Raw genomic sequence first — 22,617 nt, 5'->3', positions numbered from 1 at the left:
AGGTAAGCTTCCTCATGTCATCTATTATGCTAGCAAGACTCTGATGGATGCTCAAGTCAATTACACAACAACAGAAAAAGAGTTGCTAGCCGTTGTCTTTGCCTTGGATAAATTCCGCTCATATCTTCTGGGATCCAAGGTAATCATCTACTCAGATCATGCGGCTCTGCGCCATTTGCTATCCAAGAAAGAAACTAAGCCCCGGTTGATTCGATGGATACTTCTTCTGCAAGAATTTGACATCGAAATACGGGACAAGAAGGGAACTGAGAATGTTGTCGCTGACCACCTGTCACGGATTATGTTTGAGAAACCTCAGCCTATTCCAGTTAATGATTCCTTCCCAGATGAGCAACTATTTGAGATTACTTCGAGGGAGCTGCCTTGGTATGCTGATACTGTTAACTATTTAGCCACAGGTCGGATCCCTTCTCATTGGTCCAAACAAGACAAGGACCGCTTCTTCAAGCAAGTTCGATCTTATTTTTGGGAAGATCCGGAGTTATTCAAGTATTGTGCTGATCAGATAATCCGCCGTTGTGTTCCCGAGAGTGAATTCCACAGTATTCTTACCTTCTGCCATTCATTAGCATGTGGAGGACACTTCAGTGCCAAGAAAACTGCAGCCAAGGTTCTACAGAGCGGATTCACATGGCCTACCTTGTTCAAAGATGCCTATGGGTTTTGTCGAGCTTGTGAGAGGTGCCAACGCCTTGGAGCTATGTCTCGGAGGGACATGATGCCACTAAACCCTATCCTAATTGTTGAAATCTTTGACGTTTGGGGTATCGACTTCATGGGACCCTTCCCGCCATCTTTTGGGTTTGAGTATATTCTTGTAGGAGTGGATTATGTCTCTAAATGGGTTGAGGCTGTGGCCACCAAGACTAATGATCACAAGGTTGTGGTCAAATTCATCCAGACTAACATTTTCAGCCGATTCGGTACCCCACGGGCCATCATTAGTGATGGAGGTAAGCACTTTTGCAACCGGTTTCTCAAGACCTTGCTCCTTAAATATTCCGTCACACACAAAGTAGCCACTCCCTACCATCCTCAAACTAGTGGCCAAGTGGAAGTTTCCAACAGGGAGATGAAGCACATTCTAGAGAAGACAGTTAGGCCAGATCGTAAGGATTGGTCCTTGCGCCTCCATGATGCATTATGGGCCTATCGCACAGCTTACAAGACACCAATCGGTATGTCTCCATATCGGATTGTTTATGGTAAGGCATGCCACCTTCCTGTGGAGCTAGAGCACAAAGCTCTGTGGGCAATCAAGCAGTTCAATTTTGACATGAAAGAAGCTGGCTCTCACCGGAAACTTCAGTTGACAGAATTGGAGGAGCTGCGCAATGATGCATATGATAGTGCCCGCATTTACAAGGAAAAGACAAAGGCATTTCATGACCGACATATTCTGCCCAAATCCTTTGTGCCAGAACAAAAGGTATGGCTTTTCAATTCCAAACTCCGGCTCTTTCCTGGGAAGCTTCGCTCCAGATGGGATGGCCCTTTCATAGTCACGTCAGTGTCTCCACATGGCGCCATCGAATTACAGGACCCAAAAGATGGCACTTTGTTCAAAGTCAACGGCCAAAGATTGAAGCCCTACATAGAGGGCGTTGCACAGAATGAAAATGCTGCTTCCATCCACTTGACGGATCCCATCTACTTGGATTAGAGGAGTTTTTCTTACCCTTCCTCATTTTTATTTTTGATTTGTTTGTGGATCTAGTTTGTCTGGCTGAAGACGTTAAACTTAGCGCTAATGGGAGGCAACCCACTTTACTAACACTTCTCTTGTTGATTTTCTTGATTCTTATTATAAAGCTGGAGTAGTGCTTTGTTTTTTTTTTTTTAGGACAGGCATTCTTGCGTTGAAGATTGGGGGAGTACAACCAGTCCCATTTATTTTTTCCCTTCCACCCGGTATTGTATCTCTATCTATACATTGGGGACAATGTATCGTTTAAGTTTGGGGGTGAGAAAAACATTTTGTTGTCCTCTTGTAGATATTGTGACTGCCTGATCATGCTATTTCTAAGAATTTGGTTAAATTTTGAATTTTGATTCGTATTTCATTGGTGAGCTTAACATGATGAACACATGATCACTTGACTAGGGAATTAAGAAGTTTTGTTAATTTCTTTGGCAGCATGAGATATTACTTGTTTCAATTTGATTCTCACAAGCACACTAGCATGTAGTCTGTGGGGTATGAAATTTGAAATCAGTTATGTCTGTTATCAATATCTTAGATGCAGCTGGGTAACTTATTGGAGGAATAACCTTGGCATAAAAAAAAAATAAAAAAAAAATAAAAAAAAGAAGAAAGAAAGAAAGAAAGAAAGAAATAAAAGAATAATAATATTGATTACTTTGAGCTTTTCACTGAGTAACCGGATCTCTTGCCTCATTAAGCATTGAGTATTCGCGTCAAAAGGTGGAAGTTTACCTTGATTGATAAATGGTTAAGTTTAGCTTCGTAGCCTTTTTGACTCGAGTTAGTAAGTCTTTAGGGTGTTTTACACCTAGTGCCCTAAAACCATCTGGTTTGGGAGTCATTGACCTAACACTCGTTACATGGGTCAATTAGAAAGCTTAAGGGAGCTAAGCATTGCACAGCCTGCATATATAAAAATAATAAAATATATATATGCCTTGGTTGTTTTATCTAATGGGGAGTCCAACGAATTTTGAGTGTTGAACCATTCATGATTGAAATTAGTTTTGAAACCTCATGACTATGTGTTAAGTTCACTTTACACTAGTTGAATCTTGTGATATCTCATAATGCCATGTTAGTAGCTTAATTTTTTGTTCCCTGAAATTGTGAAGATGGAGTTTATTTTGTTAAGCTTGCTAATGAATGAGAACCATTATTTTTATGATGCTGCATTCTTGGGGATAACATGGTAGGAACAATGTTTGTGGGTATCATTTCTGGCAAACCCTTACGAGACTTCACTCGTCCACTAGGGAGTCCTAGAGGTTTAAAAGGCTTGTTGCATACGCTAAATGCAATCGTACATCCCACGAAAGAAGGATTTATTCCGTTGTTTTTCAGTTTTATTTCTTGTTTTGTATTGCTAAGGGACTAGCAATATGTAAGTTTGGGGGTGTGATAAGCGTTGAATGTTACACATTCAAGCCCCTTAACTTATATATGTTAATTCCTTAGCATTGTTATTTGTTTAATTTTGTGTTGTTTTAATGTTTTCAAGTTTTAAATAAAGATGCAATTAATTTCATGCTTTTTGGGCTTAAAGTACACTTTAAGAAGACCTAGAAGATATGTTTAAGCTTAACCAATCATAATAGAATACCTATATGATGTGGTTAAGTTTAATCAAATCAAGTGAAGGATTAAATCGGAATTTCTCTAATAAGAGTCAAAATCGGATTGGGTTCAAATTTGGATTCTGCACATGTCTCAGTGTTTTAATCATAACTTTTGCATCAGATATTGGATTGCGATAAAATTAGTGGCGTTGGAAAGATAATAAAAATTCCAACAAATATGTCAGAAATAGCTTTTCCTAAATTCGGACGTTTACTATATCAAAATCGCCTCGCAATAAAGGACCACAATTCTGGCCGAATTTGGAATCCTTTTCCTACTTGGATTGAAGTTTCAATCTCCTACTTGGACAAGAAGACTCAAGAGACGATTTTTCTGGAATGGCAAGAGCTTCTAGGCCTTAAAAAAACATTGAGAAAAGACACTGCTACGGAGAGAAAAACTTCTTGAAGGCTTGAAGAGTTGAAGAGAAGTAATCATGGCAAGAGGCCATTGCAGCAACTTCATGAGCGGCTAAAAACCTTTGTAGGGTATTGATGTAGCCCTATCCAAGCACAATGGTTTGATTGTATTTTAATTTAGAGAATTTTAGTTTATGCATGTTGGTTGTATAATTATGAGAATTGCTACAATTTGATATTGTTCTTCATCTTTTAATGCAATTGTTCTTCAATTCATAATCAATATTGGTAGAATTCTTCTCTTGTCTTAGAAAGCTTTTTACCTTTATTGAACACAAATCATTCTTATTTTCTGTGATTATGAGAATGATGATTATACAACGGGTTTAATTGACATATGATCAAGAGAATTAGATAGGCCATGCCTAGGGAAGATGAATCGTACTACACCCTAGTTTAGTGTAATTTAGGTAGACGATTCGTGCCAACCGAAGATGGGTTATACTTTTTCATTGATTGTATGTATCCTATTAAAGACGTAGCTAATCCATGCCTAGGGAAGACGGGTCGTACCGCATCTTAGTGGTTAGGTGGACGGTCCGTGCCAACCGAAGATGGATTATACTTATGCTTTAATATGGTAATTTCTTGTTTATTTATAGCATGCATAGAATGAATTTCTCTAATTAAATATGATTAACCATTGATGTGCGGATAGCGGTGAAGTCAATACTCTACTCTTTTTCTCTCTCTTATATTTCAATTCTCTTTTACGTTTATTTTTATGCACTTTAGTTAATTACAAATTCAACAATCTTTTCATTAGTTATTTTTAATCTTCATAAACTTGATAGCAATACCCCTGTAGTCCTTGAGGTTCGACACCCTCTCTATAGCCTTATCCTACAAGGATTCGTCCTATTGCGAGTGGTTATTTATTATTGATATATTTTGGTAAACAAAAGACCACATCACTAACCACCTTCTTTGACTGTCCTTGTTCCTTTGACGAGCCGATTCATTTATTTATTTGACTCATTCTCAACTGTTCTATGATGGCTTTGTCGCCTTTGTTTTTTTATTTTCCTCTTTCTCCCTTCCCCGCATTGAATAAAAAAAAGATATATTACTTAGATAACTCAGCTTTCTTAGTATAAGATAAGAAACGCTTTTTACATTAAGAGATATTAGAAAGTTGGTCAAAAATTTCTTTTAAACTTGGTAGGAGAAACTTTTTTTCAATCCGGTCTATAAAATGGTGATGCAGTAAATATTTTACGTGCACTTTATAAATTATCATCTATCACTATATGGAATTCATTCTTAGGATCCGAAAGTTCTTTCTGTTAAGTGGTTTTGACAATAGAGGAGAGAATGAGGATCATTAATGACCTTGGACAATGTTGGGCCTTCCCTTTCATTATACACGTATTTGGACAATAGTACAATACGTGAGGGGACGTGTTAAGAGTCTCACATTGCCAAAGTATGTCTGGGTTGTGGGCCTTATAAGCCTTGAGCAAACCTCTTTCTTTAATGTGCCTTTTGTAGAAGAGTAAAGCTCAAATGACATGGTATCAGAACAAGTTCCTTGGACGATGATGAACATTTTCCTCTCGATGTTGAACATGTGTTTGGTCAAAGTTGCCACATGTAAGGGGGTGAAAGTGGCTTTCTTCGCTTGAACAGCAGCGCTAGGAAAGATTCTTACCTTGGACAATCTCAGAAAGAAACGTGTCATTGTGATTGATAAATGTTGCATGTGCAAAATGAATGGGAAGTCTGTGGATTACCTCCTTCTCCATTGTGAGATTGCACGAGCTCTTTGGAATGCCATCTTTAGTCACTTTAGTCTATCTTAGGTTATGCCACTTCGGGTGGAAGATTTATTCGCTTGCTGGTGGATGGGAGGTCGCCTTCGGAGTGCGGTCATGTGGAAGATGGTTCCTTGTTGCCTTATGTGGTGCTTGTGGAGAGAACGCAACGATAGATAGTTCGATGTCAAAGAAAGAACCATAGAGAAACTCATTTTTTTTTTTTTTCATTATTTGTACTATTGGACGACTGCATTTTTCATATTTTTAGTGATTAGTTTTAATGATTTTCTTGTTTTGTTTCTTCTTCTTCTTAATTGCCTTTATTGTATACTCTCTGTGTATTTGATTGCGCTTTAGTTTTTAATGATATTACTCTTACTTATATAAAAAAATAATAATAATAATAAAATAAAAATTCTCTAAAATAAAATAAAATGAGGAAAAGGAAAACAAAGCCCGAGTCCGACAAGGATTCCGGAAAAACGGGTTGGGACCGAAGTGAACATCATAACCCGGTGATTCACAAGCTTTTAAACGAAACTCAATTTTTAGGGTTTTAGACTCTGTGTTGTTCGCTCAATGCTCATAGCCATGGCCGAAGAGACCGCACCAGAGCTCGCCGAAGCCAACTCAGCCGCCCAAGACATGGAACTCGAGGCCGTCGGACCCGAACGGGATCCGAAGGATGGTGACGACAAAGGGGTCGACTCGGCGGCGCCGAACGGTGACGCGAACTCGAAGCGAGTGAGAGAGGAAGGGGCTGAAGAAGAGGAAGAGGAAGAGGAAGGAGAAGAAGACGACGCCGTTTCGAATAAGAGGCAGAGGGTGGATAGGTCCGTGGAAGAAGAGCGGTTGGAGAAGCTCGGGGATGGCGAGGAGGAGGCGGGGGGTCGGGTCAACTTGGGTGCGAAGGAGTTTGGGTCGTCGGTGGAGATGTTCGATTACTTCTACAAGATTCTCCATTACTGGCCTCCAAACCTCAATCTCAACAAGGTAATAATATATTTCTTTTGTTGTTTAAAATTATGTTTGGTTGCTGAGTTGAGGTTTTGTGTTTGTGTGTGTGTGTGTTTTTAAATGTATTATTTGCGTTTGTTGCTCAGAAACTGGAGGAAGAGGTAAGAAAAGGGACATTGATGTTTTTGGGCTTTACTTTGGGGCGGTTCTGTGGGTTTGTTTTATTAAAAAAATAACTGAAATTCAAGTATTTATTGTGTTTTCTATGGTTTTCGTAGCAACCAGACAGGGTTATTTTTTTTTTTTTTTATTTTTATCAAAGTTTCAAACTTTTGATAGTTTGATGTGTCTTTTTCGTGTGCTTAACTAATAAAATCCTGTCCCTCGGCAGAGTGAAAAGAAAGAAAAAAGGAAATCTGCAAGTACTCTTTCATTATCCTGAGTTAATTTTATACAGGAGCATTATTATATTGGTTAGTCGTTGTTGTGTAATTAGCATTTTTTTTTTCAAAAAAAAGTAGCGAGTATTGATTTTATGGTTCTTTTCAGTTCCCCGTTTATGTTCTTGTGGGCTTTTATTCTTTCACGTGATTGTTGGATAGTTTGAATCATTTGAATATTTAGTTCCTCAATTTAATAGTAGCAAGTACTATCCATTTTTGTTTCCATATTCATGCATTTGTTCTTGTGGAATTAGAGTTGGATGTTTAATAGATGGCTGGTCCTGAATTCATTACATTGCGATTGTACAGGTTTAGGTTCTGGTTAATTAGAAACCTAGGTGTGAAATTCTGTGTTTTGAAGCAGGGTTAGCTGTAGACCTCTGTTTGTTCCGAATAGGAAGTTTTGTAGCTTCTATTTGACGTGTTATGAATCGAATGATGTGGAATTTTAGGTACTAAATTAGATTACGGGCAAGCAGGAGTAATGAAGATAAACATTGTCCATTCAACTATAGTTCGACTCAGTTAGTTGTGGGCTTGTCTTGTATAGTTCCATGTATCGTCATCAAAGTGGTAGGGTTATATTTTTGTATTTGTATTGCAAGTATTTCATAACTTATATGGTAATTGTTGACCAGGTAAAAATTTCTTCTATGTATCTCTAGAAATATTATGAAGTGTGGTTCTGAACTCTCATTGTTTGTCCCTTATTTGTGACCTTAGCTTTAAGGAAAGATAGGATTGTTTGTAAAGGAGGAACAATATGCATATCCCACTTTGGTCCAGTTTTCTTTTTTAAGGTTTTAATAAAAATGTCTATGTTGAGGAATCATTTGTCTATCTTTGTCTATCTTGTGGTAGATCTTTGGCATGTTGAACAACTCTTTTTGATTTGTGTCCTTTATAACGGTTCCCAGTTTGGCATTGTCTGCATCTTTATGGAAGATTCTGTAGATGACTTGCATGGCATCTGTAGAAGTAAAATCATATTCTTTCTGGAGCTCAGTGGATGGAGCATCTTTTGGTTTTTTACCTAGGAGTCTCATCTGATATTTAGAGGGTTCATTGTCTTATCTTTGTATATCTGAGAATCTCCCTCTATTTTGTGCTGTAGAACAAGAATTTGGTATCCGTCAACTGACTGTTCTGTTATTCTCCTTTATTGCTATTCGTCACTGTAGAGAAGTTCGTGTATAATTTAGTTTTGCTCTTAATATAATTTTTGTTTGTCTTGCTGTTCTGAAATTGTTATTTACTTAAAAAGATTAAGAAAAAGTTTTGTTGAAATTGTGTAAATCGATGAAATCTTGCTTTGCAGATTGAATGTTGCATTCTTTGTTTAGTCGCAAAATTGGGCTATTCAGTCATAATTTCATTGATTACTGGACCTATCACAAATGTTACAAAATTTCTTTCTGTTTCAAAACTAGGCTTTTGATAATGTATTGATGAGGCCTCAAACTTCGAAGCTCCACGAATGAAAAAGCTAAAGGCTGCATTACAAAGTGATTAACAGAATACACTGCTTAACTATTTTAGCCCCTGCCGTCCAACCGTCCTGCTTCCGTCTCTGCCCATGTGTGTTTGTGTCTACGCGCGCGCGTTTTAATTTTTGCTTCGAAAGGAAGAAAACTTATTCTGAAATGCTAGCCAGACAATTTGCTAATAATTACCAACTCAAGCCTATGGCTTTACATTCATAAATTTAAACATAGAGAAGCGTAATTGCCATACTTGAATTGTATAATGCATTCGATTAGGATTAATTTCTGTAAAATTCATATCCTTGTTCATTTTGTATTGTAGTACGAGCACATGGTGTTGATGGACTTGCTTAAGAAGGGTCATCAAGAGCCAGATAAAAAGATCGGGGGAGGGATTGATGCTTTTCAAGTGCGATACCATCCTGAGTGGAAAAGTAGGTGCTTCTTCCTCATTAGGGTTGATGAATCTGTTGACGACTTCAGCTTCAGGAAGTGTGTTGATCATATACTACCCCTGCCAGAAGAGATGAAGATAAAATCTGATGGCAATAAGGCGTTTGGTGGCAGAGGTGGTAAGGGTCATGGTGGAAGAGGTGGTGGGCATGGTGGAAGAGGTGGGGGGCGTGGCCGTGGAAGAGGGGGTAAGTCAAGGAACTGAGGTACCCTGTTTAATTTACAAGAGGTGGGTTTAGGTTTATGGCGGAAAGAGTTTGTAGAAGAAACATCTGATTTTTTCAGTTTTATCCTTCTAATACTTTTTGATCTCTACTTTATTCTAGTTGATATTGATATTTAAAGTGAGTTTTTTATATTTGGCTTTCACTCTGGATGCTGAAAGGGCGTTTATAGAGTTTTAAGATTGCAAGATACCTATGCTGCATGGCTCTTTGCAACAATGCTGTGAATTTTCTGGATATTCATTATTCACTTTCTAAACTATGGATGGTGGTGTAAACTCGGTAAAAGAATTCTGTGCTCCTGTCTTCTCCGGCAAATGTTATGTTCAACAATGCCTACATTGTCAATAAAAATGAACGGAGAATGAATTGATTATATTATTATTCTTTTTTTATTCTTTTGATGTTTGAAACCTATTATGCAGCAATCTATCGAGCTTTTTTAGCATAAACCCTGATTAAGAAAGTAGATAGAGGAACTGTGTGTAGCTTTTCTCTCATTTATAAATACCAAATCCTAAAATCTAAACTCTAAACTCCAAAACCCTAGACCCTCAAACCCTAAATCATAAAATCTTAACCCCTCAAACCCTAATCTCTAAAACCTTCAAATCCTAAACCCTCAACTCTTACACCCTCAAACCTTATACTGTAAACCCAAAACCATCAAATTCAAAAGTCTCGTTTGATTTGTGGAATGAATATTCCATAGAGAAATGGAATAGTTATTACTAGGAATAAAAGACAGTGGAATGGAATGACTATTTATACTCTTTAGTTTAGTAACAACTCATATTTTTTAATTGAAATCCAATAAAAATTACTAAAAGGGCCTCACATTATTATTATTATTATTATTATTTTAAAAAAAAAGTTAAAAAACACTCAAATTATTAAAAAAAAAAAAAAAAAAAGAAGCAATTTTATTTTTTTATTTATAGCTATTCCTCTTTTTTTTTTTTTAAGGGAATAAGTACTCATCTTCTTAAGTGAATAGTCATTCTAATGGGAATAATTATTTTATGGAATAGACTCTTACCAAACAAAGAAATGACTATTCCATTAGAATTTTCATTCTAAGGGTCTATTCCGGGAACCAAATGAGACCTAAATCCTAAACCCTAAAACCTCAACCCAAAACCCAAAACTCAAAACCCTAAAACCTAAAGCCCCAAAACCCAAAACCCAAAACCTTAGATCCTCAAACCCAAAACCCAAAATACTAAACCCCTAAACTCTAAACCCCTAACCCCATACCCTAAAACCCCCAAACCCAAAACCTTAAATTCTAAACCCTAAATCCTCAAATCCAAAACCCTAAACCCTAGATCCTCAAACCCAAAACCCAACACCCAAACACCAAAAACCCAAAATCCTAAAACCCTAAACCCTCAACCCTAAACGATCAAACCCTCAAACCCTAACCCCTAAACCCTAAACCAAAAGACTTTAAAACCCTAAAACCTCAAACCCAAACTCCTAAACCCCTAACCCCTAAATCCTAAACTCCTAAACCCTAAAACCTTAAACCCTATAACCTTAAACCCTAAAACCCTAAACCCAAGCCACAAACCCTAAACCCTATAACCTTAAACCCTAAAATCCTAAACCACAAGCCACAAACCCTAAATTTAAACCCTAAACCCTAAAACCCTAACCTCTAAACCCTAAACCCTAATGTATAGGATATACTTGAGATTGTATATCAGCTTTTGAATGTTTGAATGGACTTGAACTTGAGCTGGACTTGAGTTGTGATTTGTCCATTATAAGTTTTGATTTGGAGATTATTTGTTTTGGACTTGAGATCATATATTTGTATGAACTTGAGATTGTATATCAGGTTTTGAAGATATGAATTTTTGAATTTTGTAAATCAGGTTTTGCACAAATATATATATATATATATATATATATATATATGTATTTTAGTGTCGTTTGAGGTCAAATGACATTATTTGTTTGAACAGTAAACGACGCTATTCCAAATTTTTGATCCTATGTTTAACGCCTTTGAGCAAACGACACTATTCAAGCAACACTAAAGTCCTGATTTTTTTGTAGTATAAACTATAAAGCCCTAAAACCTAAATCCTAATAACAGTTTTTTTTTTTTTAATTGGCTAATAGCAGTCTTTTAAAAGGCCAATAATACAACAATATATATAGTGGGCAATCATGTGCCACTCATTTGCATTTACGAGATATATAAATACAAGTAAATTTTGGAACTGTAACTCCTCCACTCCTCCACTCCCACTAACTTCTCTTTAACCCTAATCAAATGATTAAGGCCGCCCTTGTCTTATATGATTGCTTGAACAGTACGTTACAGGGAGATCCTTAGTAATAATATCTCTTCTCCTCTCAACGCCGGAATATTAAGGAAAAAAAAAAAACAACCGAAATCTGATCACATTTATCGCAGTGTAATAATTAAACAGGGTCAGGAAAAGTCGGCTGGTAGATAATCATATCATTGTGCCAAGGCGTCCAAAGATATACTCATCAAGCACGCACGCACGCTTGCTTGCACCCAACCACTCCCATGTCCAAAGCTATTTCCTAGAAGATAGAGTATACGTGGCACGCAGTGTGACGTGTTGTTATGACTGTTCATCTTCTTCGTGACTTGTTCAAGGCACAAAGCTGATCACGAAGCTCACTGTAACTCGGCGATGTCGGCTCGGCAACCTGGTGGATGGGTCGGGTCAATATATATAGTTTGTCATTTATTTGCCGCATTGTAACTCACACATGCACACACGGGCGGCCACTGATTCATGCATGGCCGCTGCACGTTCTCCAATTTAATCATAGTTTTGCAATATTGATTATTAATTAGCATTAATAGAGTTGATGATATATATGGCTAATGGCGGCCTCCATTCCCGTACTAAGTTGCCAACTAATGCCATTACTCTCACACCTGAAAACAAGAAATATCCATATTCCCCTGCCTCCTCATAATCCTCTCTGTTTTCCTCTCTCTCTCTCTCTCTCTAAAAAATGGCGAGTCAGACACTCAATGGTTGGTGGTCTAAGCATGATCTGGTCTACACAGATGACGACCCCTTCGTCCTCTTTCCAACTGAAATGCCTTCACTAGACTTAAGGTATTCTTCCTAGCTATTCTCTTCTTCTTTCAAAACAATTATCAAATTTAGATACTGCAAACGGCTACTTTTAATTTCTCTTTTCTCATATAACTATTTAATTTATGTGATACGTAGTGGGTATTCTTCGTTGGATTGGCAATATGACTTGCCCATACAAGAGAGCTTCCTTGATGCTGTTCCTTTGACGGAGTCCTTTCCTACAGACCCTCTTTCTGCTCCCGTTGATATTCTTCAGCCAACCACAAGCGTCATCCAAGGTGACCAACATCATATATAATTCTAAATATATGTTTACTTTTTTTCTTTTTGATAACCGAAGTTTGAGACACCCCCTCTACACAGATCAAGTAAAGCACGAACTTCTGCTAGCAATGAATTATTTGCGCTGAAGGGTCAACCTTACACGCGATTTTCATAACTTACCACTAAAGCCAACCCTTGGGGTTCTAAATTAATACAGGTATACCTTTTTCGTTCAGGCTTTTAACTGAACAGTCTCTCCATTGTATTGCAGGTGATATTTTCTGTGGTTATGGAGTTTGGAATGAGATAGGTGGTGGGTTTGAGGCTGAAAACCAGGCTTTAGTGTTGTGTAACAATGGAAAGAAAGGCATGAAGGAAGCGAGAGTAGAGGGGAAGATGAAGAGGTCCAGGGAAGAGAGATGCAGCAGTACTTCTAGCTTGTTATCTAAGAAAGCCATTTCCCAGTACTTTTACATGCCTATAACGCAGGCTGCAAAAGAGCTTAATGTCGGCTTGACACTTCTGAAAAAAAGAAGTAGGGAATTGGGTATTCGTAGGTGGCCTCACAGGAAGCTGATGAGCCTCCAAACCCTTATCAGGAATGTAAAGGTACCATATTTCTCTGTTTTGTTGAATAAAACTTGTTGTACTATACATATAGCAATATATATGGATGATGTATGTATGCATAATAATGCATGTATGTGTGTGGTTATATATATGCAGGAGTTGGGTAGAGAAGAAGGAGAAGAGAGTGAAGCAAAGCTGAGGGATGCCTTGGAGATATTGGAGAGGGAGAAGAAGATGTTGGAGGAATTCCCAGATTTGCAACTTGAGGACAATACGAAGCGGCTTAGGCAAGCTTGTTTTAAAGCTAACTATAAGAGGAGAAGGCTCATGGGTATGGAGTCACTATCTTGCTCTAGCAGCAATCGAGGAAGTGTGGATGATGTCATGGCTAATGATCAGAGAATGGATGAAGAAGAAGAAGAAGAAGAAGAAGAAGAGAAATCTCTGTTGTTGGACTCCTTTTCATCTAGCAGTAGCATAATGTTGTAATACAACTAGTCTGATCTAAAACTTCTTCAAGCAGAAAATTAAGAAAAAGACCATTCTTGGATTGGTTATCCACGTGCCTAAACATCGATAGATGTTATGAATGAAGGTTTCCAAAAGTTTAATTTATTGCACCAAAAACTTTATATTAATTGGATCGATGTTACTACATGCAGTACTTGTCTTTTGGACGAATTTTCCCGGCCCCCAAACAAGTGGGGATCCAAATGACAATCTGTTTCCATGTGTTCTTCAATCGTGGGATGAACCATTCCACAGTAATATGATCACCTAATAGCAGCCATTGATGCAGACAGCATCTGTTCTTGATTAAAGAACACTTGGATGACTGTTTGATAGTCACTTAATTAAGGAACACTTTGGGTGGCCGTTTGTACGTATGGCTACCTACCAGTTTGGAGAAAATTCCTCTATAAACACTTGGCCTCATCTTTTTCCTTTGCCCTGTAATTTCAAAAGAATCATTTTCATTGTTTTTAACGTACGTTTTGCTTGCATTATTATTATTATTATTATCTTTTTTTGAATAATGTGAGTGGCATTAATTAGCATTTATAAATTTTCATAAAGATTGATATGAAGCTACCCCACCCTTTGGTTGTTTTGAAGTAAACCGATGTCAAGGAAGAAAGTAAACTGAAGAACCAGTGGGGAAGAGACACATATGCTTCCAGTAATTTACTTTTTTTTTTTTTTTTTTTTAATCTCCTGCGCTTTTGTTGTTGTTAAAAATAAGTTTACAAAATTTATGCGTTTTCAAATCGTAATGTTTTAAAAGTATAATTTTAAATGATTTATTTTTTAAGATATAATTTATATAAAATTGTATATATTTTGTTTATAAAATCATAATACTAAACGCACCTTAAAAAGGAAGTGAAATTCCCTAGCATTCTTAGTCAAATGATTTTTAGGACTTATAATCCAAAGTAAAATGGGTTTTTACGACAAATGATGAAATGTGGTTCGCTTTAGACCTCTTAAAGAGATTGATTATTAAAAGTAGATCACATTATTGCAATAATTAATTACATTGATTCGATAATCAAATCTAATAAATTGATAGTTGAATTTTTATACATATTTAAAAATCTATTTAAATTGGGGGTTCTTGAATTGTAATGTATATATATTGAAGGTAATATACTAAAAAGAGAAATCATGACAAAGTTTGGCATTGGCTATTAAAAATTATTTTTAAAATATATGATTTTTATATGCATTTCTAATAAGATAAATAAAAATATGTGATATTTATCCTTAAAAGGTCACGTAAAATGCATGTAAAAATCACGTGATACGTAAATACCTCAATTTAGATTGACCACGTACAATAATACTATATTCCCAATAGACATGAAGTCGTTTTACAGTGAGAGAGGTTCAGGCGTAAGCGAAAAGAGACATGAACTCAAATTATATAACCAATCTGAAGGCAAAGAATGAAAACAACTCCACTTTTCAATTTTAATGGCAACATTTCTGCACCGCCGCTCGCTAACTGCCATTGCATGTTGTGCCTCTCAAAAACCTCAAAAACCACTGAAAATCCCTACAAAACCCATCTCTGACACTCAAACTCAAACCCAAAGACACGAACAACAACAAACGCAACTGCTTTCTCTCATAAAATCGTGCACCCAGAAGACCCATTTGCTCCAAATCCACGCCCGCATTGTCCGTACAAGTCTCCTTCAAGACCCCGCCATTTCCCTCAATTTCTTGTCCCGCCTGGCTCTCTCTCCCGTACGAGACGTAGACTATTCCCGCCAGTTCTTTACTCAAATCTCGAACCCATTGGTATCTCACTACAACACCATGATCAGAGCCTACTCTGTGAGCAATTCACCTCTGGAGGGGTTTTTCATGTACCGAGAAATGAAACGTCAAGGCCTGCGCGCGAACCCCTTGTCGTCTTCGTTTGCTATTAAGTCTTGTATCAAACTTTCTTCTCTGTTAGGGGGAGTTCAGGTTCATGCTACGATTTTGAGAGATGGGAATCAATCAGATAGCCTATTGCTCACTACTTTGATGGACCTTTATTCGTGTCGAGAGAAGTGTGATGAAGCATGTAAAGTGTTTGATGAGATACCTGAAAGAGATACTGTTGCTTGGAATGTTTTGATTTCTTGCTGTATACGTAATAACAGGACCAGGGACGCCTTGGGTTTTTTTGATATGATGCAGAGTGGCAGTGATGGATGTGAACCCGATGATGTTACGTGTTTACTTCTTTTGCAAGCGTGCGCCCGCTTGAATGCGTTGGAATTTGGTGAAAGGATTCATAGTTACATTGAAGAGCATGGTTATGGTGATGCTTCCAATTTGTGTAACTCTCTTATAGCGATGTATTCGCGGTGTGGGTGTTTGGATAAGGCTTATGGGGTGTTTAAGGGAATGCGCAGTACCAATGTGATTTCGTGGAGTGCAATGATTTCTGGTTTAGCCATGAATGGGCATGGGAGAGATGCTATCGAAGCATTTTGGGAGATGCAGAAAATGGGTGTTCAGCCTGATGATCAGACCTTTACTGGAGTTCTTTCTGCTTGCAGTCACTGCGGATTGGTTGATGAAGGAAGGATGTTTTTTGATTGTATGAGCAAAGAGTTTGGGATATTCCCTAATATTCATCATTATGGGTGTATGGTAGATATCTTGAGTCGTGCTGGTTTGCTCGATGAGGCCTACCAGCTCATAATGTCAATGCGATTCAAGCCAGATCTGACAATATGGAGGACCTTACTTGGCGCTTGCAGAATTCATGGCCATGTTACCCTTGGGGAACAAGTGATTGGACATTTAATTGAACTTAAGGCTCAAGAAGCTGGAGATTATGCTCTGTTGTTGAACATTTATTCCTCGGCTGGCAACTGGGAGAAGGTAATGGAAGTGAGGAAATTTATGCAGGAGAAAGCAATCCAAACTACACCTGGCTGTAGCACGATTGTATTGAAAGGAGTAGTACATGAGTTTGTTGTGGATGATGTTTCACATCCACGGAAGGATGAGATTTATGAGATGCTGGATGAGATTAATCAGCAGCTGAAGATAGCTGGTTATGTTGCTGATATTTACTCTGAATTGCACAATTTGGGTGCCGAAGAAAAAGGGATCGCACTCTCTTATCACAGTGAAAAATTAGCTATTGCTTTTGGGGTTCTTACAACTCCACCTGGCACAACGATCAGAGTGGCCAAGAATCTTCGTACCTGTGTTGATTGCCACAATTTTGCAAAGGTTCTCTCAGGGGTTTATAACCGAGAAGTGATTGTTAGAGATCGCACCCGGTTTCATCATTTCAAAGAGGGACAATGCTCCTGCAATGATTATTGGTAAGGATATCTGGGGTTGGAGAAACACACTACACAAATTTACTGTGAGGCAACTGTGTTTGCTAGAGATGCAATGGCAGGCTCGTGTGTACACTAGTCCTGTTGTGTGAGTTTGGGGCAGAGAAGCATATGTCTTTGCCCGGGCATATTCACTCAGCATTTCAAGGGCTAGAATAACAACAACATGCCGTTTATGTCATGACACACAGTGATTTCGGTTTCAACGCAATCTGTTGGATGGCTGCTTCCATCACTAATTTGTCAAATTTTGTTATCTCAGTCTCTGACATGCCAGGTTCAGCCTTGTTTCTAACCGTAGTGTTCTGATTTGGATTGCAAATGTTGAAGAGAAGATCCAGTCCTTGGAAATGGCTTACGTCCCTTGTGAAGATGCAGTGACAATTTTGAAGTTCTTACTACATAGACAGCAATTGCCCAAGCAATGAAATCTATATCTGTCAAAGGTTTACTTTAAAAATCTGAACTACACAATTTTGTGTTGATGTATTTGATATGGATAATTTGACCTTGATCTTTGAATCATTACCGAATAATTATTCAAGGAACTAGACTTTGTTGAGATACCTTGGGGCTTCATTGTTTTGTTTGCAAGAGAAAGTGCACAAGCTCATGCCCAATTAGAAGGGACAGGGAAAAGGACTTAGAACTGGATGGTTGTAATGAAAGATTTTTTTTGTTGTGATGTAGACTGTGGATTTGAACATTGCTTGCCTGCAAAGCAATGTCATATTAAGTTCTAAGCAATTAGTTACAATCTCAGGTTAATTGAATAATAAATTTGCAGTGCAGCTACCATGAAAAGAGAGTAGGCGCAGACGACACAGAATAACTTCCACAAAAAACTACAGGTCTGATATGAAGAAGAAGAAAAAGAAATTCTGACTTCCTTTTGCTTCGATGTGCAGGAAGTCTAGAGCATGTAATTTAGGCCTTCCTTGAGTTCGATTGCAGGGCAGTTATTTAAAATTAAAGGTTGATTTATTTGTTTAATACCTACTTGCTTTTAGACAAGGGTGGTGCATGTGATTTATTTGTTTATTACCCAATTACCTTCATACAAGGCTTTTCTTGAGTTCGATTACGGTTTCAACTCGATGGCCATATCCCAATAGCCTCCATAGCTAACAACCTTGATAACTTAGCCTGATTCAAGGACAAAATCACAAAAGCACAATTTCAGAAATTAGCCTTTTTTGTTTTTTTTTTTAATTTTTTGCTAGTGCAGAAATCCGCATTATGACACAGCGAAATGCCCAAAACCTTCTGTTTGATTGGGAGAGTGAATCATTGATATCCTAGGGCTTTGGTTTGTGCCATGTGCATATAGGATTCAAGTTACGCAAACTAGGGTGACATGTGTCCCCAATTATTGATGTGACACCTTAGCTTGCGTCTTGTGCACAAAAGGTCGCAAGCCTTACTCATCCCATAAGATTCTGCAATTTATGCACAAGCCTTGCCTTAACAAAGCGGTGTTTCAACACAAATTATAAAAGTTATCTTCTTCCATTCAATGATGAATCCACAAAGAATACCAATCAGAGCTCGCTATTCTGTTCCATCAATGCTTTCGTATGATGCATTCTAACATCTGAATTACGATATGACACCCTTCATCACCAATCACAGATATTTCTTATCCCATCAGAGGTTTAAATCACAACTTGAACAAAAAAGAAATTCAAGGATAGAGCTATTAACAGTAACAGTTCCATGGTTCAAACAAAAGAAGTTCAGCTTCTTTGACATACGATAAAAGGAATACAACAGTCGGAAAACTTTGGCACTGATTTGCCAATCTACTAATTAAACATCTGTGCTGATACACATCCACTGGACATTAGTATATTGCACCAGCCATGTTATTCCAAAATTGTCAATCACTACTACATCCTCCCAGTAAGAAAATTATATGTTTAGAATCTACAACAATATAGCCACCTCTAAAACTTCTTACTGAAAGGGCCTCAAGAGAGTGAAAAGTGAAAAAAAGAAATCATTCTACAAAACTTAAAGTACTGATTCAATGATATATCCGCAAAAAGTAACCAGACATTGTCACTTCTCTAAAGTAGACGTTATAATGAGGTAAGGGCTCCAAATACTTGAATTCTATGCGGAAACTGTTTGCTTCTGAGTAAACGCAATCCCCTTCTCAATGCTGGCCTTCAACTCTGGCTTAAGGGCTTCCAGAGCCTTCTGCTCGTATTCGGTCAACCCTTGGAGGTCAGAGGAAATCACAGCCTCAACCCCATCCCTCCCAAGCTTAACCCTTGATGCAAAGAATGGAAGCTCAGTCAGATCTGACTGAACATACGAGCACTCATATACATCCCCATCTCCATCAAGTGCACGAAGAGATGACTCAACAAATCTGGCTGCTGCATATGCCATTGACAATGTAGCAGAACCAGTACCTGCTTTTGCCTCCACAACTTCAGTCCCGGCATTTTGGATCCTAACAGTTAACTCTTGAATTTCTTCATCAGTAAAGCTAACTGATGGCTTTGTCCTTGATAGCAGAGGTAGAATAGTGATCCCGGCATGTCCTCCAACAACAGGGACATCAACATCAATCAGTTTTAGGTTCTTCTTCTGAGCAACAAATGTGTTTGCCCTCACAACATCCAGTGTTGTAACACCAAAGAGCTTCTTTGGATCATAAACACCCTTCTGCTTCAGAATTTCTGCTGCAATTGGCACTGTTGAGTTAACTGGATTACTGATAATGTGGATGAAGGCATCAGGGCAGTTATCAGCAACAGCCTCAATCAAGTTCTTAACTATGCCGGCATTGATGTTGAAGAGGTCATCACGAGTCATACCAGGCTTTCTTGGAACTCCAGCAGGTATAACAACAACATTCACACCTTTCAAACAATTCGCTAACTCAGAAGGTCCAGTGAAATCCTGAACTTGGGAAGGAGTGTTGCAGTGACTGAGATCAGCAGCAACTCCCTTTACATTTGCTATATCATAGAGGTGCAACGTAGAAACTAATGGGGACATCTTGATAAGAAGTGCCAGTGGTTGACCTATCCCTCCAGCAGCTCCAAGAACTGCCACTTTAAAAGTTGCCTGGGGCTGCAGGTGATACCGATAACTTTGATTTTCCTTTTGGGCTTTTGTGGCAAAAGATCCCCGAAGAGCTGCACTAGTTTCCTTGCTTAAGAAGGATGACTCTGATTCACAACTCACAGATATTCCAGCCTTGAGGCCACTGAAACTCTTTAGCGGGTTCTGGGAGTTAAACCTCACACCAAAAGGCTTTGATTGAGGAAGTGAGCGCACTTTGCAGCCAAGGGAGACATTTGTTCCAATTGAAAAGTTAGCTGCTGCTGATGTTGCCGCCATTTCACACTCTGTAGAACAAGAAGAGTATCAGGGCTTTATCCACTGACAATAAACCGAACCACTTAATTACTCAATCTTGAAAATAATATCCTTATTGCTTACGCTGATCTAATCTAAACTTAAACCTACAGCACTTCCGATTGGGCTGAAAAACATTAGAAGCTTCAAATGAAAGAAATTTGTACGCAAACTGCAGCCAATAAATGTGTAGTTTCATTCCCATAAATGTTTTTGACGAGCATATCCATGGACTACGTATTTCAGAGTTACTAAAGAAAACCTTACAATATGATAAGTCCAGATTTTGCTGTCTCTAAGTATATTAAGTTCACAGAAAGGCTGTAATAAGTGTTATGAAATTTTCAAAATAGGGAAAATATATAAACTCCTGCAATTAGAAGTAGAAGTTTGGTTCAAATCTACCGATTATAAAGCTATCAATATGGACCTGCAATTCCCTGGTTCCACAAATGCACAATTAATAATGAATCAGAAAAAAAGAACACATAAACTAATAGGCAAGGCTGAAATTCTATTCTGTTGCAGAAATTTCAAAGTGGGAAGACCAATTGTAGATTAGTGTTGCTTTAAAATGAATGGGAGATGACACTACGACCTAAAATCTTCCCAATATCACATAAATGAATAAACCCCATCAATAAAACAGTTGAAAAATCACATCTTTTTGAATTTTTTGGGGTTTAAAAACTTTCTTTCCCTACAATTTCTACACCTTTTCCCTTTTCATTCTATATGCACACATCTATTCCATCACATCAAAAGCTTTACGCCAACAAAACAACGTTGAAAGATAATTCTTGTTTTTCTGAAAAAAGCAAAAACCGTAGAACATGCATGTATGTTCTTCAATACTGTTTCAACTCCATAATTTTTGATGTGTTCCAAAAAGCAAAAGCAATGGAACTTCTGCTTTCACAAACAATAAACACGCTTCCAAAACGTCACCCAGATCCGGAGATATATACCCAGATTCAATTATTCAAACAAACCCAAACAGATCCGTTAATATCACAAGCAATCTCATACCACACAAACAAGAGCTTCCCAGAAGAGAAAAGGAGCTCCTACAAACAGTAACAAATGAACAACAAAAAAAAAAAGATAACAAACTGATAAGCTAAAGCAGGTAGCGAATGCTAAAACCTTTGGCAATCGGAGAAACACCAAACCTCGAGATCTCGACAAGAAGAGTGGAAATGAAATGAGAGGCTTCGGTGAGGCGCTTGTTTTATTCAAGGCTTTTCGTTTGGGAACTCCGTCTCTGGACTTCGTACGAATCACTGGTTTTCAGCACCTGGGTGCTGGGACTACGCTACGCCATTTATATATGAAACCAAATATCCGGTAATATTCCCTCCGTCCTTCCCACTTTAACGGCTGTGATTAAATCTTCTCTGTCTGCCCTTTTTTGGTTTTCCATTTTCATCATTTTTTGGGTCAAAATGTGCAACACAATAAGAACATAATTATAAAAAAAAAAAAAAAAAAAAAAAAAAAAAAAAAAAAAAGAGAAAAGAAAAGAAAAAAAGGGTAATTATGAATTATGATTGCCTGTAAAACCCTTTTTATTGTTTCTTATTCTTTGATTATCTGGTAAAAAGTAAGATGGTTTCACATAATCTTAGCAAAAAGATGGAGGAAGGCATCTAATAAGATTCCAATTTTTCTTCATTTCAATTATTTTTCTTTTTTGTGTGACAGTTTTTCCCTTGAAATATAATTAATTGAGATAAGCTGGCTGGATTTCTTTCATCTCTCTCTTATTAATTTTCATTTTCTTTCTATTTATTCTCCGAAAGTCGGTACCTAATTCGTTGACCTACTTCGTTAATTGTTAATTAGAAAACTTGGCACCTGTACCTCTAAACTCAACCAACCTCATCTTTTTAATTTAATTTAATTTTTTTTAATTTCTTAATTTTTTTTTTATTTATTTATTTTTTTTTTTTTTATAAATACATTCCGAAAAGAAAGTGAAAATTAAAAGAGAATGGGATATTTCCGACTATATATGGACAAGAATGAGCGTGAAGAAATAAGTCGGAATGAAGTCTAACCGCGATCCAATAAGCTACAAAATAAGCGCAGAAGCAAGACATTAGGAATAATATCATCATGCATCGCCGGGCCTGTTTCTATGAAACCAGAGAATATCAGAAGCAATAGAAACAAAATTCTGAAACAGATGAACATCTTTCTTATGAATGCCAACAGCAAGGATAGGGTTTAAAATACACAAAATCCAGACATATCCCTTTAAATTAACACTCAATTTACAATGCTTTGTTACATATATTGCATCGATAATCACTTGTTGTCTTTGCTTCCTTTGTAGATCTTTAACTATGGCCTACTCCTCCGATTGTC

General features: G+C 37.6%; 4 protein-coding genes across 5 annotated transcripts; 3 read left to right on the top strand and 1 right to left on the bottom strand.

Annotated features, from left to right (window-relative positions):
• Window positions 1–6,004: 6,004 nt before the first annotated feature.
• LOC133876510 (protein EMBRYO DEFECTIVE 514) lies at window positions 6,005–9,275 on the top strand. Its single transcript, XM_062314799.1, has 2 exons — window positions 6,005–6,515; window positions 8,729–9,275. The coding sequence occupies exons 1-2, from the start codon at window positions 6,102–6,104 to the stop codon at window positions 9,062–9,064; spliced, it is 750 nt and encodes a 249-aa protein (XP_062170783.1). The 5' UTR covers window positions 6,005–6,101; the 3' UTR covers window positions 9,065–9,275.
• Window positions 9,276–12,092: 2,817 nt separating this feature from the next.
• LOC133875129 (protein RKD2-like) lies at window positions 12,093–13,504 on the top strand. Its single transcript, XM_062313143.1, has 4 exons — window positions 12,093–12,199; window positions 12,317–12,459; window positions 12,717–13,054; window positions 13,172–13,504. Exons 1-4 carry the CDS (start codon window positions 12,093–12,095, stop codon window positions 13,502–13,504), a joined length of 921 nt encoding a protein of 306 aa, XP_062169127.1.
• A 1,373-nt stretch (window positions 13,505–14,877) lies between these two features.
• On the top strand, window positions 14,878–17,561 carry LOC133875669 (pentatricopeptide repeat-containing protein At3g47530). Its single transcript, XM_062313872.1, has one exon. It carries the CDS (start codon window positions 14,993–14,995, stop codon window positions 16,856–16,858), a length of 1,866 nt encoding a protein of 621 aa, XP_062169856.1. The 5' UTR covers window positions 14,878–14,992; the 3' UTR covers window positions 16,859–17,561.
• A 1,031-nt stretch (window positions 17,562–18,592) lies between these two features.
• Window positions 18,593–21,599, bottom strand: LOC133875285 (malate dehydrogenase, chloroplastic). 2 transcript variants are annotated; one of them, XM_062313368.1, is made up of 2 exons: window positions 21,394–21,599; window positions 18,593–20,237 (listed from the first exon to the last, which is right to left on the bottom strand). In XM_062313368.1, the coding sequence occupies exon 2, from the start codon at window positions 20,227–20,229 to the stop codon at window positions 18,988–18,990; it is 1,242 nt and encodes a 413-aa protein (XP_062169352.1). In that variant the 5' UTR covers window positions 20,230–20,237; window positions 21,394–21,599; the 3' UTR covers window positions 18,593–18,987. The 2 variants fall into 2 exon arrangements, with proteins under 2 accessions (XP_062169352.1, XP_062169351.1); XM_062313367.1 differs by having other exon boundaries at window positions 21,420–21,597.
• Between the last annotated feature and the right edge of the window lie 1,018 nt (window positions 21,600–22,617).

Source organism: Alnus glutinosa, chromosome 8, assembly GCF_958979055.1.
Source record: "Alnus glutinosa chromosome 8, dhAlnGlut1.1, whole genome shotgun sequence".
In the NCBI taxonomy this organism is placed as follows: Eukaryota; Viridiplantae; Streptophyta; class Magnoliopsida; order Fagales; family Betulaceae; genus Alnus; species Alnus glutinosa.
This window is presented reverse-complemented; position numbering and strand designations above follow the sequence as displayed.